This window comes from Helicoverpa armigera, chromosome 10 (genome assembly GCF_030705265.1).
Source record: "Helicoverpa armigera isolate CAAS_96S chromosome 10, ASM3070526v1, whole genome shotgun sequence".
Taxonomy (NCBI): Eukaryota; Metazoa; Arthropoda; class Insecta; order Lepidoptera; family Noctuidae; genus Helicoverpa; species Helicoverpa armigera.
In genome coordinates this window covers 4234158-4249980 of record NC_087129.1, presented here as the reverse complement: position 1 = coordinate 4249980, position 15823 = coordinate 4234158, and the positions used below count along the sequence as shown (strand labels likewise).

The 15823-nt window shown below is 37.8% G+C and overlaps 2 protein-coding genes across 4 annotated transcripts; one reads left to right on the top strand and one right to left on the bottom strand.

Annotated features, from left to right (window-relative positions):
* Positions 1-441: 441 nt before the first annotated feature.
* Positions 442-10220, top strand: LOC110371782 (tumor necrosis factor receptor superfamily member wengen). 3 transcript variants are annotated; one of them, XM_049841034.2, is made up of 5 exons: positions 442-938; positions 1283-1760; positions 3203-3331; positions 6023-6157; positions 10023-10220. In XM_049841034.2, the coding sequence occupies exons 1-4, from the start codon at positions 924-926 to the stop codon at positions 6106-6108; spliced, it is 708 nt and encodes a 235-aa protein (XP_049696991.2). In that variant the 5' UTR covers positions 442-923; the 3' UTR covers positions 6109-6157; positions 10023-10220. The 3 variants fall into 3 exon arrangements, with proteins under 3 accessions (XP_049696991.2, XP_049696993.1, XP_049696992.1); XM_049841036.2 differs by lacking the exon at positions 6023-6157 and having other exon boundaries at positions 445-938; positions 3203-3313; XM_049841035.2 differs by lacking the exon at positions 6023-6157 and having other exon boundaries at positions 462-938.
* Positions 10221-10540: 320 nt separating this feature from the next.
* LOC110371781 (cyclin-A2) lies at positions 10541-15560 on the bottom strand. Its single transcript, XM_021328167.3, has 7 exons — positions 15180-15560; positions 14824-15110; positions 14374-14578; positions 13546-13769; positions 12761-12965; positions 12232-12539; positions 10541-12093 (listed from the first exon to the last, which is right to left on the bottom strand). The coding sequence occupies exons 1-7, from the start codon at positions 15321-15323 to the stop codon at positions 11979-11981; spliced, it is 1488 nt and encodes a 495-aa protein (XP_021183842.3). The 5' UTR covers positions 15324-15560; the 3' UTR covers positions 10541-11978.
* Positions 15561-15823: the final 263 nt, after the last annotated feature.

The window sequence follows — 15823 nt, the reverse complement described above, 5'->3', positions numbered from 1 at the left end:
AATGAATGATCGTTATCTGAGCTTCACAATGTGCTTTTAGGTTGTGATATGTTTTAAGATAGGTATAGGTATTCATTATTTACCTTACAGAACAGAAAATATTAAAGTACCTACTTTTTTGAATTGCCCATAGACGTTTCAATTAATTGGTTGCTAGTGTAGTTCAATTCCTGGACTGACCAGTGTTTTAAGCATTGACCTTTTGGAATATCGAATCTTAATGTCTGGAATCTGAATTTATGCCCTATGTGCCTATAGCCAAAGCTGCTAGCATTTAGACGTAAGTATCACCAAGTATATATAATACATAGCTATCTACCTTTTATACCTGTTCATATTTCTACACTTCAGCCAATATTTAAGAAATCTTTTTCTTTCAGACTTATTGGCATTTAGCTTAAAGCAGAAGGTATAGGTAATGTTTATCCTAGTCTAAACAAATGAATTTGAATAAAATCATCGGTTTATTTAGGCCCAATATTGAATCTGAGTAGCCGATCGAAAAACGCTTCAACTATCATTGACGCGGACAAATTGTTAAATCCTCAAAAGCAACTTGGAATAGATCTACCGTACGATTGTATCGGCGGGCAACGCGTGCGCATCCTGCGTGGGAGGAGGGATAGGGGACCGCTCAGAACAGTCGAGTGTGATGCCGCGTCTCCCGCGCAGCGCAGAACGCACTGCGATCGCGGCCAAGCCACAGCGCATCGTGTGCCCGACTCTTATTAGCATATATTATCAAAAACAACGACTGTGAGTGTGTGAGTGATAAACCAGTGTTAATGGATTTAACACAGAAGTTTAATACAAATTGTGGCCACAAATCATTCAACAGTGACACTGGTGAAAGTGAGCTTTCTAAACGACCATAATTATTCCGTACTGAGATGTGGTCCTTCATGAATACTTAGGCAGCATACATGAGTAGGAAGGAGGTAATGACAATAATATATTCGTTCATTTAATTGAATTTGTAGCTTGATAATAAGAGAAACATTGAGTTGAAAATTTACCTACTTGCACAAAAAAGATAGATGCTTCTTACATAAGCATCGCATTTTTATCATTTTGAAAATTAACTGAATTTTAAATAAACACCACTTGATTGAGAGTCCTTAATTGCCAGTATTCTATTCTAGTGCATGAGTTATCTGCTGAGCGTACCAGTATCACAAATCTATTACCTTATAGACTCAAACATTGATAAGTGGCAATTAATAGATCCACTGTTCCTACTGATTGTTATCATTTACATATTCATATTCATTACACATTCCAGGTAATGCTAGGAGATATACCCAAGTTGTGTTTGCTGGTAGCTACACTGGCACTTGGGTCTGTGGCGGGGAGCGGCGCCTGCGAGCGCGGGCTGAGCTGGTGGGACCGGCAGCGCGGCACCTGTGTGCCCTGCACCCGATGCGACCCCGCCAAGAGACTTGTCGTCAGATACCCCTGCGAAATCCACAGGGACACTATCTGCCAGTCGTTGTACGAGGCCCAAATCTCTCCTTTCAATACACCGAAACAGGTGCTTAAAAAAAACAATGAAATCAGTGAACTGCTATCCAGTGATGACGAGTACGAATATGTGGACTACGATAGTGAAGTGACGTCTAGAAACGATGTGTCGTGGGACCTGCAGACGACCAGCCTCAGCGTGGCCGCGAGTGGCTGTATCGTGTTCTTCGTCGTGGTGCTGGTGATGTCGCTGTACCATGCCAGGCAGTGGAGGGTCATCAAGCGAGCGCTTAAGTCAGGTACGATACTAGTAGATATACTCTTTACACACTGACATCTCATCACGACGAGACCGGTTGTTAGCATCAACATTACTTGCCACGTCTACATTATTAGAATAATTCAAACTAGACAGTGGGATGGCAATTTCGCAGTCCGGAGGTCGCTAGTTTTCACAGGTCAGCGATGTGATGCCACTTCATAAAATGGAGATTTTACATTCGCCTTTGCACTTGCAAACACCTACATGAACGCGATTTAATTAACCTTATCCAGATATCGGTATCTGGAAAAGGTATCGGTATCCTTATCGGTAGGATAAATAAGTCTACAGAATCTAATCAATAGTGGCCCATACCTACCCGGAAAAATTGGTTTCAGTTCTTATTGGGATGTTGTTTCAGTCTAGTCAGATCATCCAAAATTTTATCAAAGTCTTGATTGCTAATTATACCTCATTCTCATTGAAACTGCTACCGTATCGATAGAGAACTTTGCAAAATCATAAAAGGGTTCCTTGTATATTTGCGACACCCAGTTATTTACGCCTTGTTATTTTTACTGTAATGTGTGAACGCCACAACAAAGCTGTTATTGTTGTTGAACATGATTTTATTGGCTGTCTCGCCACTGCATTGGATCCGAAACTAATACTAGACGACCCACAAAGTTCGTTATACTACTGTTGATATTCGTAAGACGTCATCGCCGTCTGGATAATAAAAACGACACTACACGGAGGTCGCGCGAGCTGATCGTTCATCCTGAATAAATAAACCACAAATTATACCGCGTCCAACGTGTTTACACCATGCGAATTATTTATTTAAAGTTTGGTTCTTGTTGGTGGAAATTATGCAGGCAGGAGTAGGAACTTATTTTATGTATGTTTATGAAATGTAAATACAGACAAAACGACTTGTGTTTATCTACATTACGTCTCTTAAGCTGTGGTATGCTCGTTCTGAGACTTTTATGACGGTTGGCTAGAAAAAGTACTGTTAGCCGGATACTGCAATGGTTAGGACATAAAACCGCAAGAGCGAGACTGTTAAAAATCGACAACATTTCAAACTGCAGCAGTCGAGGCGACATGTTCAATCAAAATAATAGATCTATCTAGCTATGTAAAAGTCATAAATCTAAGCTTGCAGGCGTAGGCGTAGACCCAATTCTGTGGCAGCGCGCGCGCACCGATCCCATGTAAACAATACCAGTTTGTTTGAACATGTGCGCTACTAATTTTGACCTGCGTAGCGGACCGCACGCGTAACAATAGCTAACGGTTTTGGTTGCATTCGACTATTCCAAAATTAGAACTGTAATATAGATTCAGTTACTTTCATTAACTACTCACTTTACCATGACGTTGACCATGATACGATTGGTTCATGAAGTAGGTACGCAAGCAGTCGTTATAAATTCGAAATTCAGTTTGTAAAAGTGTTTATTAATTTTACAGATGTACAAGATTTGACGGCGAAATTAAAATTAATGGAAGCTGGAGGCGAAACGACAGCAGAGCCGGTTGTGGCAGCTGACCACCACATCTACTGCAACATTCACAACTTAGGCAAGGAGGCGTTACTTGGTACGTGCTAATTGTTGTTTGTACTCTGCATTAGAAAAGCGCTATGAACGTTCTGACTCAAGTAATTAAAAAGCTTCTGTTATTTTGGTTACAAATTAACTGCATGATTCTGGGAGAACAAAAGCGTTCCCGAAAAAGGAATATTTACGCGGTCATAACTTTCATTAACGGGCTGGTCGAGAGAGTGGGATCCTCTCGGTACGGCGTCTGGCGCCATTCCAGTCAAGTTTAAAATACGGTCTTACGTGGGCGTGGGCTGCGCTTGCGTCTGTCTGGCAATGGCGCCAGCATATTATTTATTTTTGATCGGGACGTCCTCGAGGTCAAATCTGTTGCCTTATAAAATATTTTCTCCCTATAAGATGAAACTGATAACCTTAAAACAAAATTCCATAAATCACGTGCCTACCTATTCGAAAGAAAGTAGGTAGGCTTTGCTGAAAGATTTGGCTAGTTGAGTATGAGCTTTACATGCAGAAGGTTATAGTTATTATTACTAACATAGGAGCTTGATGCGATATCACGTAGGTATCTACAGCTACACAACCACTGACCACTGTCCTACAATAGCCGGTCAGTATCCAAGAGCCTTGTTCCTAATTGTTGCTATATGGATCCACGATACGCTGCATGGAGGCCACGGGATGCCGTCACGTACGTGTGCTCGATGTCGATCAAATTTTAATGGCTCTGTCGATACATCACCATTCTGTACTTGATACCTTCGACAACGGTATTAGTGTTTCAATGCACGCTTTCCAAATTGCGATGAGTACCTTCAGCCCAAGTGAAACGCGGGGTTATTAATAAATCCATCTAGAAAGTAACAGAAAGGATTCCTAGAAAGTTTTTCAAGAAATTAGAAGGTCCTATTCATAACCAATAACGCACCTAGTGTTATTTCTTCACTGTAAATAGTATGAACATAATAACCGATGTTCAACAAGATTTAAAGGTCGACCATCCAAGCAACGCGTGCTAGCACCTGGGCCCCTTGCGTAAACAAACGTTTATTTTTTGTTTACATTCAGTATTTTCTTTGCGTAAAAGCAGCCAAGTATATTTTTTATAGTTCTCGCCCTTTGCTTCTTCACTACCGTAGCAACATTCTAATCCATGTTTTTCTGAACACTAGAGCTGACTGAATGCATAATGTTCTATTCGTGTCGTACGTAACAAACGTAATTTCTGTTTGCAAACGCAATCAATGCCAATTGATATGTATTCTGCGTTTTATTTTGATTGAGGATTTTCTAACGAACATTTTCGTAACCGAGTTGTATTTTCACTAACATCAAACGAAACGGTATACTCACCTACCGTATACGATACGTTACTATGAAGTGGTGGTAAAAGTGCAATGCCAACTAGGATTATCTTGGCCGCTTCGGAAGGCAGGTAATCGACCCAATCTGGCAGTAACTAACGCACGTGTGTTCATTAGGGGGTTATTTGTAATGCAAGCTTGTCGCCGAGGCGACCGCCGCTGCTTCCGCCCCAGGGCTTCACTCGAGCCGCCGGGAAGGCCCACACTTCCTGCTTATACCGATTTTTGACAACAATAAATACTAAAGAGCCCTTTCGATAGATAATTTATTGTGTGTTGAACTGTTATTTAATTTTATTATTCGGTACCATCACTAATGGAAAAGTCTAGACAAATGGTAAAAAGCGAAGCGAAAAGAGCGTGCCAAATGCCGTCTGCAAAAATTTGATTCACTTTAGTTTTTTTCCGTGTCATGCTTCATTCAATCCGATAGCTTTTTCTTACAAGCAGCATCTATTTTTAGCTTGACTAGCAAAATCGCCAGAAACGCGAGATACGTAAGACGTCGCTTGCAAAAACTATTGAGCGATGCAGCTCAGCGCTACATCTAAGAATTTCGACACGCATCTACAGACGAACTAGTAGAATAAAGATGCGGGCTAGTGGTCGCAGCAACCTTGTGCATTGAACTCGATAGCTAACCTATTAGGTATTCTATAGGGTGCGCGCGCGTCGTGGGATAAAGGATCAGCGGTGTGGCCTAACTTATTGGTCCGAGGTTCGATTCGTTTCGCCTTTCTGTGTATCTAATGGTTATTTTCAAAATAAATGCGTTTCTTTTCTACAAACAATACAAATAAATTCCTATTTACTTTCATGAGAATTAAAAAATATATATGGTATTTTAGCTATTAAATTGTATAGAAGATTGTATAGTGATAAAAGATTGTATATCACTTAATAACCACCTTTCGGAACATCCTAGAAAATGGAATTTTTTAATCTAATTAAATTCTCTGAAGAATCTTTACCTAACTCATTAAATAGACACAATAAATGAAGTATTTAAAATCCTATAATAAAAAAAGTCGTTAATAGCAGCTTTATTACAATGGAAACGTTTAGAATTTAAAGTCAAGTCACGTTAGAAAGATCGTGATCACGGTTAAATCATTATTGTTGTTTGGGATTTCTTACTAACAGACATGATTTATGTTAGCAGACATTTTACTCGAACAACAATACTACATACCTGGGCATAATGAGTTGTTTTCGATACTGACAGTATTCGCGACCTAATTTATAAGGCAAATATACTGTTCCATAGCACTTTGCCTTCCTAATTTTATTTTTATTTTACACCCTATGAATAAGCTCGATGAATATTAACGAAAAACATTAATTAAATGTCCAATCTTTTTTAGATACATCACCTTTCTATCAAACTGACAATAAGGAATGCTTGGACAGAACTAAGTTTCCACACTTTTGGGACAGGAAGATTATTTAAAGAAGTCTCCATACAAAAGTCTAGGTTCTACATAGGAAATGCTAACTACGTGAGTAATTAAAACTACAATGGAACGTTCTTGTTTGGCTCAAATCGACTATGTAGTAGCTAGATTAACATAAAGCGCTAGCGACTAGTAAAAGTTTATGGTTTCCTTGTTTTGAAACGTGTTAATTAGGAACTGTTTTAGTGCCTGTACCTATTTAAACAGTCAGCATGATCTAGTTAGGTAGACCTACGAAACGTTTGTGTAATTAAGTATTGCTAGTTAATTTGTTCTGGTTTCGAATCAACGTTTTGTTTATGTTCCTAGACGAACAGGATTTTATGAGCATGCAAAATAATAATTACCTAGTTAGTAACTGCGAGAGAATTTTATCCCTTATCATTAAGAACCTAACTAATTAGTCCTTTTTTTAACCAGTCCGTGTTAGTCAGTAGACTTTCAGTAATTCGCCAAATAATTTTGATAGACATCTGTGGTTCATTGAAGGTTCAGCAGCAGGGTTTCATTTGTAAAACTCTATTATAAAAAAAAAACTTATAATTATAAACGGATGCAGAGGTAAAAACATGCGTCACGGCACGCCCGGCCTCATTTCACTCAGCGCCAGGAAATGGCCCAAAAGCTTCCTTTCACACGATGTTTGCGCAGTCAATAAATAGATTTCATCAGATTCCGAGCTATCTGTTTTATACATCTATCATAAATATAACATCAACTAGACGAAGCGAACCGAATTTACACCAGAGCAGAGCGGGAAACGTACTTACGTAGTAACTAGGTAGGAACCCACCGTTATATCTCAGTCTACATACGTTCTATCGAATGGGCAACAATCTACATAATACTTACCTACTGTGTTAATTTAAAAATTATAAAAAAATGACGGGCAGCGTAAGTTTCTCATAAGAATCTTACAACACTGTATTTATTTATAGAGAAAAAATCCTAACAAAAATACACAGCAATCAATTTGCGGGTCGTAGTCTATGCACATTGCACACCTGGAAATTAATGTGCAAATGATGCATCATTTCAATTATGGATTTTCGTAAATCATTGTAATTGACTCAAAGTACCTTAATACCATCCCTTTAGGATTTGCTAGAAAATAGGCAACACATAACACAACAAGCTTTCTAAAAGCCAATAGAAGTAGATTTCGTTAGTGGCCATAATAATGGCATTTTATGATCAAACAGAAGCGTTAAATGTGTTGCATGGTTGGATATTAATAACCAGATAGCATGGGAACAGTGGAGCACTCGGGACAATGTCACGATCGTGCACGGAATGGCAAATCTGCGAGTGAATTTCCTTTCCTTTCGGGGCTCCGGAAGTGGCTCGTACGCTTGTTATGGTGCTTATTCTTTAACATTCACGAGCACGATGTCAATAACACTATTATATTGTCTTCGAAAATTCCTATAATTAAATATTTTGGGTACATCGGACATCAAGTTTATTTTATTCGCAATGGAAGTTTCCGTATCTATCACACACAGCATTATGGCATGGCACCCATGGTGGCGATAGACTGAAATGTGAAAATGCTAGCCGATTAGTACGAAAATTACTAACCGGATCAGTCGAGAACTCGAGACTGAATACTAATTGAACGGGTGAATTTAATTAATCCAAGGGCTTAGATAGGTACCTTATTTAATAAGGCTTACTATGCTTGTACATAGAGGTTTACTTTTGAAGGTCTCCTGTAGCCTTCGGTTTGACGGCAAGTAAACTGAACTCTAATTCAAGGTGTTATGGCTTTGTATGCTGGATGCATTAAATCGTAGATGCGTACAAGTTTATTAATTTTCTGAACACGTTCGTATATAATAACGACAAGATCAATATAATATAGCAAGCAGAGTATCTACTATCCCACCCAAAACAAAAATGTGAAAGACTGCCAAGTTCGATAATATGGGAATGCTTCGCCTATAAAAGAAGTGAGATCTGAATAAGTACCAAGTTCCATACACATACCTCAGTTAAAAATAGTTACTTTTTAATGATGTTACTTGGCAAGTTTTCATACACCTTGTTATAAACCTACTAAACGCAATGAATCAAGTATTTAATTTTCTATTAAAACTTGCCAAGTAATCATCATTAAAAAGTAACTATTTTTAACTGAGGTATGTGTATGGAACTTGGTACTTATTCAGATCTCACTTCTTTTATAGGCGAAGCATTCCCATATTATCGAACTTGGCAGTCTTTCACATTTTGTTTTGGGTGGGATTTCATTTATTTTTGTAAGGTTGTTTATTTTATTTTTTCTTATGATGAAGTTAGTTAAAGAAATGTCTCATTTATACTATCTTTTAGATTTTTAATATGCACTATGTTTCTTACAAAGAAATGAACTAGATTAACTATGACTAGATTTACCAACTGACTGACATGACATGTTATCATATATTATGTTCGTGGATCAAAGTTACACATTCGTAATTTTCGAAAGTGATTCACACTTGGCCGTTTTCAGATTTTTACTTTACTTTGACTAAATACAAACCTTTGTACCATTCGAAGATATATTATATAAATATAGATAAATTTAGTTCGTTTTAGTTCCTTAGGGGTATAAATTTACACCGGGTATAAAACACCTTCATTATTTTGAAACCGACTCACACTTGGCCATTTTCAGATTTTTTCCTTTACCTTGACATAAAGACCTACCTCCATGCCAAATTTCAAGTCAATACGACCATTGGAAGTGGTCTAGGTTTTTGATGAGTGAGTCAGTGAATAAGTGAATCAGTGAATCAGTGTATAGTAAAAATAGCGATTTTCTGACGTCAATATCTCAAGACCTACAATAGGTATATTAATGAAATTTTGTATTTTAGATAAGTGAGGGGGTCTCAACAGATACTAGAAATTTGATATGCGTAAATAAAATAGATTTTAAGTTACAGGGGGGTCGAATTTGGCCCGAAATGGTTCGTGTAATATAACCCACGGCCGGTGTGTCGCCTTTTTTGCTCGAACTTGGCGGACACACTGCCGTGTGTCTAGACCTAGTGGGAGGAAGTCATGGCTAATAAAACGTTACGATATTTCCGTGTTGTAGCGTTCCTAAATAGAAGAAACGGTATTTTAAAAAGTTGGTATTGAAATGGCATAATAAAACACGTGTCTATATTTATGACAACAAAAACAAAAGGGTGTGTGATTCCTCTACGTTGCTGTTATCGCGCTACAAATATCTCGTCGCAAACTCGAGACGCAGACTGAATGGCACATGATTTATTATGTTTATGCACCGCGTCTTTCGTCTCACAAGCAACTACTCATTTTCAAACAAGATTTAAATTGTTAGTCTCGCGCATCAGTCGGAACGAAGAATTGGCGAACGTTTGAAGGTTAAATCAAATTGAAATGGGAATATTAGCGAGTTGTTTAGTTGGAAGCTTCCTGGAAATACGGAGCAGCTTGTAGACGTTTCCCGCACGTTTCTTGTTACTTGCCAACATTACTGTTTATATTGTACACAAATGAACCGAAGCTTAAAAATAAACGTGGAAAATTATTAACCGCAGAAAATTAGACTGCCAGGAGCCAGGTGTGCTCCTAATCGACATGATAACATACTGTTGAAACCAAAGACATATTTCCCTAATTTATTCAGATAGGTAACTCGGCTACCGTACAAGGAGTGTTTTATATCCGCAAGATTTTACGACAGGTTGCCCGCGAATAATATCTGCAGCTGGGGAACGTTTAGAATGCCATGCGCACGCGCACAAGCCGTAAATTCAAATATGGCTGCTACAAACCGCAATTAGCATTGCCTATATGCAGAGAAACTTTTTATATCACAAATGGATAGTTCGTTACGCAAGAGTAATTGCAAATTCTGTAAGTGTATATTAATTTAACGGTGTTTTTGTTTCAGGTCCGAATTCAACTAAAAAAGGATTGGGCAATGTGTACACACAGGAGAAGCACAACTCTTAGAACCACCGAAATAGTTCATCAACAAGTCAACAGTACAAATAATTCTTAATAATTCTAAATGACCTCGCACTTTCAAGATTTTTAAAGATTAAGGAAAATATATTTTCTTAAGATAAAATATACGAATTCAAAGATACTCATTATTTTAATTATTTAGCCGTACAGTTTGTACGTCGCTGCGCATTCTGGGGCGCTGCGCGACGCTGCGTCGCTCGCTGACGCAGACGTGCTCCAAATAGATTTGACCGTACCTCGTCTAGCACACATTTTATACCACCACTAATATAACCAGCTATATGACAGCCAGTAAACACAGTAATAAGCACTGGGGAATATGTGGATAATTGGAAGGCAAACATTCAAGGTTTCCCTTTCTTTGGACATTCTAGACACTCGAATATGCGGAGAACATCCACATTCTATGTATGAATGGCATTATTAAATAAAACAATAAAGTTTATTTAAAATACTATAATTACCAATAAAGGTACTCGAACTTACCTCCATTTACAAAACTGGAGAAAAATAGCGATTATATTATTATATTAAATTACATTAAAAACTACTATCCAATATTAAAAACATACCTTACATCTCAAAAATAATAATTTACTAACAAACATCGCACTGAAATGCTATCAATCGGAATCAAATTATGCACTAATGTTCCTATAGGAAGTGTCTCGAACTCAAAAGCGTTGCAAATGTAAATTTCTAAGAGATAGATAATTAAACCCTGTAGAATTTATGTGATATCTTGATTCACTGTGAAGCCTAGTCCTTCTGGTATGTATACCTACTTAATCTATAAAAATAAAAGCGTTGAAAGCAGCGGCAAAAAGTAAAAAATCTGTATAATCTGGAAAATGCGGAAGACCTCCGAAGATAAAATGAACACAGTTAGGGTTAATGTTATGATTACGATTTATAATAGATACCAACTTAAGTATACATTAATTTGTACATTCATTATGGTCTAGGCGAGTGCTGTTATAAAATGGTTAGAAATACTGTTGAGGTGAGATTCTTTGGGAGAAGAGTAAATTAAATATTTATTAATGGTAATGCGAAATGTGAACATTTATTATCTTGCAAATTGAGTAACAATTATACGAATTTTGAAGCGTGTCCAGACCACTCGTCATGCAACCATAAACCACAATACACATTAAGAAGTAAAAAGATCTTGCATGCTAACAGAAGTCGAAGTATTTTTATTTCCATAGGAAAATGTTAAATCTAAAACTAGCATAACAACTTACACAGGATTCCAATCTCTCATATTTATTAGTTGAAGTCTATTCCTTATAATAGAAATTAGAACAAATGTAACAAGTCTTAAGATTCGAATTGGAAATACTCAGGAACGTTTTGTACTCACCTTTAGTGTTTTACTGCATTGGCTGTTAAATATAAAGTAGCATTGAATGTAAACATGGATGCAAAGGACCTAAAACCCAGTGCTTATTTTTATCTAAAATCCTAAACAATGCCTCTGCGGTTATCTCTCACTCAGATGTTGTGGAGGTAGGTTAGATATTTTAAGGGATGTGTCATGTAATGCTTCTTGAGTTTCTTTTTGACTTGCGGGAAAGGCGGAATTGCTTATGTATTTATTTGATTATGTACATCTTTGGCCGTACAAATATAACAACAAAAAATATGTATTCTGTATCCTACTGGCCACGATTTGGTTGGTTTGTACTTTCTTAGGCGACCAAGGGATTTGCACGTATTCTACGATATTGATCTTATCGGGAGATTGAAATAGCCACTGAGCAAATAACATTCGAGCACGAGGGCTGCATTAACACTAATTCGGGTCCATCATCCGATCACACACGGTCAATTCGTCTAATTCTAAGTAACGCATTGGATCATATTGGGGAATTTACTAGCTGCTTCGGGTATTGTCAGCCGCCGGGCGGGTGCTGTTCGCGGGAGCCGGTGGCTGGTACTTCGGCACGGAGAACATCGGTCTGGGCTCGATCGTCGATACAGCGTCGAATCTAAAGGAAAATAAATGCTTGTTTAATTAATTGCGTACTTACAGACAGCTCATTTGCTTTTCTTGATGGCCTAGTAAATTGATATATAAAAACAACTAATAGGAGGATAGTAGGATAATTGAATTACATGACACTCACTTGTTATTCTTGTATTTATCTGGCACCGCCTGGTACGGCTGCATAGAAGCATGTGAATGTGTGCGGGCCAGCTCTCGCAGACAAGAATCCAGGTCTGTGAGCGAGTAGCCGGAGCAAGCGACGAGGGTGGCTGGCCACGCGGCGGCGGCGCACTGAGCATCAACCTCTTTGCTATCAGACTTCGCGTCCTCTGTACAACTCGAGCACAGAAGACAGTGACGGGCTGTTGCCAACGCACTCGCCGCGATCACCGATGGCTTGTATTGAAGGTAAGGATCCGCTTCCAACAAGCAAAGCTCGGCAAGATACTGTTGGGGAAACATACCATTTCAGAAACATGATAAATCACGATAAATAATTGTTTTTAAAACCACGCAATCTCTCTTTATTTGATATCGTTAAACATGTTAGCGACGCGTGTATATGTACGAAACTCTAGAATTTTGTATAGCGGTAGTTGCTTAAAGACTAAACTCAACAGATATCGAAGATTTTCGTAGGTAGAGCCACAAGGTAAGGCGATACTTACAGAAGCAAGATGGAATGTCCTCTTTGAAAGACCATTGGATATGCAGTAATGAGACAGGAATGCAAGAGAAGTTGGCGTCGACAGGTCGAATGATAAAACCTTCAGGATGAGATGTTCCATACGAAGTACTTCGCGCTTCGTGTACGTGTCGTCTGTGATGTACACAAACTCTGACACTTCTGGTGGATAAACTTCTTCATATTTCCTGTATACAAAACAAGAATTTCCTGAATTAGATGATTTAATACTTCACTATTCCATAGACGTCAAAAATGTTGCTTTTATTTATTGAATACCCAGTTTGTGCACAACGGCGGACTTAACGCTTTAGGAGTTTTCTACGAGTCTACCTTTTATCTTTGTCACATACCTACATATTTTACAAACAGTCATAATAACAATCCATAGTCAAGCCATGGTTCAAACGAATGATTCTCATTAGACAGTTACATGCAATTAGTACATGCAATCTTAAACACATCCTACTAATATTATAAACGCGAAAGTTTGTATGTATGGATGTTCGTTACTCTTTCACGCAAAAACTACTGAATGGATTTTAATGAAACTTTACAATAATATACCTTATACATCAGAATAACACATAGGCTACAATTTGTAAACATATTGTTCGAAATACTAAACCTGCGCAGACGAAGTCGCGGGCACCAGCTAGTACAATATAAAGTTCAATTATTTTTTTGTCTACCTACAATTTATTATAATTATTTATTTCCATTAAATTTTGTCAGCAAAAAGGTAAAAACCAATTCAATGATACTCACGCAGCAATATAAGTTGCAGCCGTGCCCACAAGCTGCAGTTTAGTGCGTACCACACTCATGTAGGAGAGGAATCTATCTACATATGAGACAGCCAGATGCAAGGTCTCATTCTGCTGGTTGTACTCGTCACATACTTCTACCAGCCAGTCGATGAGGATGGAGCGCATTAGATGGGTGATGTCAGGCTGCTTACGCATGTAGCAGGGGTTGGCTCTATTCTTTGCCTAAAATTGGTAAATGTGTGTTCTATATTCAAAGACACAAATTGTAGAATTTAAAACTAAGATAATCAAGTTGTGTTTACTATACTATACATGGTTTTTGAGCTTCATTTACATTAAAGTATGAATTTGATTTCCAATATTACTTATAACTTAAATTACTTATAACTTGGTTTATAGTTTGAAATAATAGCATCAGCATTTTATTTTCAATTCTAAGAGGCCATGGAATGTGCTTACTGGTCATTGACACCATTTCACATTTAATGTAGAAATAGAAAACTCACAATCTAAGCAATGTTCTAGTTAGCAGTATGTTGTACATAATGGCATAGTTGTCTACATAAGCATAAAGTTTTGGTAATTTGCAATGCAGAATACTTTAGCAACAAAGTTATAAGGGACATTATTGTGGATCTTTTAGTTAAATCCATTTGAGATTAATAAAAATAATGAACTACTGCATCTTGACCTATTTTTGAGTTGACCTTCTTTAATTCATTGATATCTCAGTACTGATAGCAGCTTAAAAGTTACAATTGCCTCTCTTCAGGCAGATAATGCCCATAAGAACATCCTCAACAAAAAAATATAGCAAGAATAGTACCTCAATCTCCTTCATGTACTCATAGATGTCCTGTCGGTACTCAACCACATGGAAGAACATCTCGCGGTCAGTCTGGGCAGTGGTTGCATCATCATCCTCATCATCAATAATCTGACTCTCATTCTTAGATATGGACATAGAGAGCACACTAGTGTCCACAACTGACATAGGGGATTCCACCACATTTTTCTTTTCTTGCAAAGGCCTAAAAGTAGGTAACAGTTTGAATATGACAAAGTCAAGCTGGAAGCCTGACTATGACCAAAAAGCTATGATAAAACCTTTCCTTAGTGTATATATTACTACAGAATCATTAAAAAAAAGGAACTTTACCAAAATGTAATAATAATTGTCATATGGAATTCTAACTAATTTCAGCACCTATTTTTGGTCTTAAAGCAGAAGTAAAGAGTTAGGTTATGAAGTACAGGCAAAGAACTCTCAACTTACCGAACTGAAGGCGGTTCTATAAGCCGATCTGGTTTCTTTTCAGCTTGAAGACACAGTGCTTTTGAATTCTCGTTACTGACAAATATGCTATCCTTCTTCGTCTCTTTGACAACAAAAGGCTTAAAAGTATGCTCTCGTTTCTTGACCTCCGCCTCAGTTGGCTTGTCTTCATAAACGCTAAAGGCGCGAAATTGCGCCACGGGTGGTACGATGTTCTTTTCATTCTTAATTTGGCGCATAGTCCTGTTCTCATCTTGAACTTTACAAGGTCCATTCGTCAATCCAGGCTAGAAACAGTTTTGGATGAGGACAACTGAACAAAATATACAAGTTAACACTTACCGGACCATACTCACAAGTTTTAGGTTCCGACTTTGGTTGCACGCAAATTGACTGAGGTCGCCGAGGGCGCGACGTTGGTTTGCAGCAAATACATCTGCGCTGTCTTTTCGTAACCCCAAAGAGGCATTTTCTTGATCTTCGTGTATTCTAAAAGCCATTGCACCCGCTTCCGTAAACACTAACAAAATACCAGATCAGCTTTACGCGGGTCTAGCGAATGCTATAATGGCAACCGAAGCGGAAATGTGCAAATTATTGAACTAAAAGCACATTTTGTCAGTTAAATTGTGAGTAGATTTAGATTTAAACACCGATTTTGTTAAAATACACCCTCAAAACGCAAGTGAAGCGTCAACGGACAACAGACATTTTAGAAGTTTCAGCTGTTGCAGTTTACGTTATTCTGTTGTCTATGTTTATTTGAATTTGAACCAATGAAAATGCGAGATGCAAATTAGGTGGTCTGTAATCTATGCGCCCGTGATAGTTTATGGTTTTTAACCGTTTAACTGGCAAATTCCTCTCTTTTTTATTACTTTATGCCAAATAAATTATATTGCAAAACAAACCGACCAACGGCCAAGAAAGGATTGCTTATTTATTAAGTGTCTTCTGCATGGCTCCGATCATTTACAATAATATTCCTAAGTCATGGAAA

What these genes read in the sequence shown, in the direction of transcription:
- LOC110371782 (XM_049841034.2), top strand. An exon ending in CAAGCGAGCGCTTAAGTCAG is followed by an intron (nt 1,761 to 3,202) that starts GTACGATACTAG and finishes TTAATTTTACAG; the next exon opens with ATGTACAAGATTTGACGGCG. An exon ending in AGGCAAGGAGGCGTTACTTG is followed by an intron (nt 3,332 to 6,022) that starts GTACGTGCTAAT and finishes AATCTTTTTTAG; the next exon opens with ATACATCACCTTTCTATCAA.
- LOC110371781 (XM_021328167.3), bottom strand. Translation starts at nt 15,323, where the DNA reads ATGGCTTTTAGAATACACGAAGATCAAGAAAATGCCTCTTTGGGGTTA. An exon ending in ATAGAACCGCCTTCAGTTCG is followed by an intron (nt 14,579 to 14,823) that starts GTAAGTTGAGAG and finishes ACCTACTTTTAG; the next exon opens with GCCTTTGCAAGAAAAGAAAA. An exon ending in GGACATTCCATCTTGCTTCT is followed by an intron (nt 12,540 to 12,760) that starts GTAAGTATCGCC and finishes TTTCCCCAACAG; the next exon opens with TATCTTGCCGAGCTTTGCTT.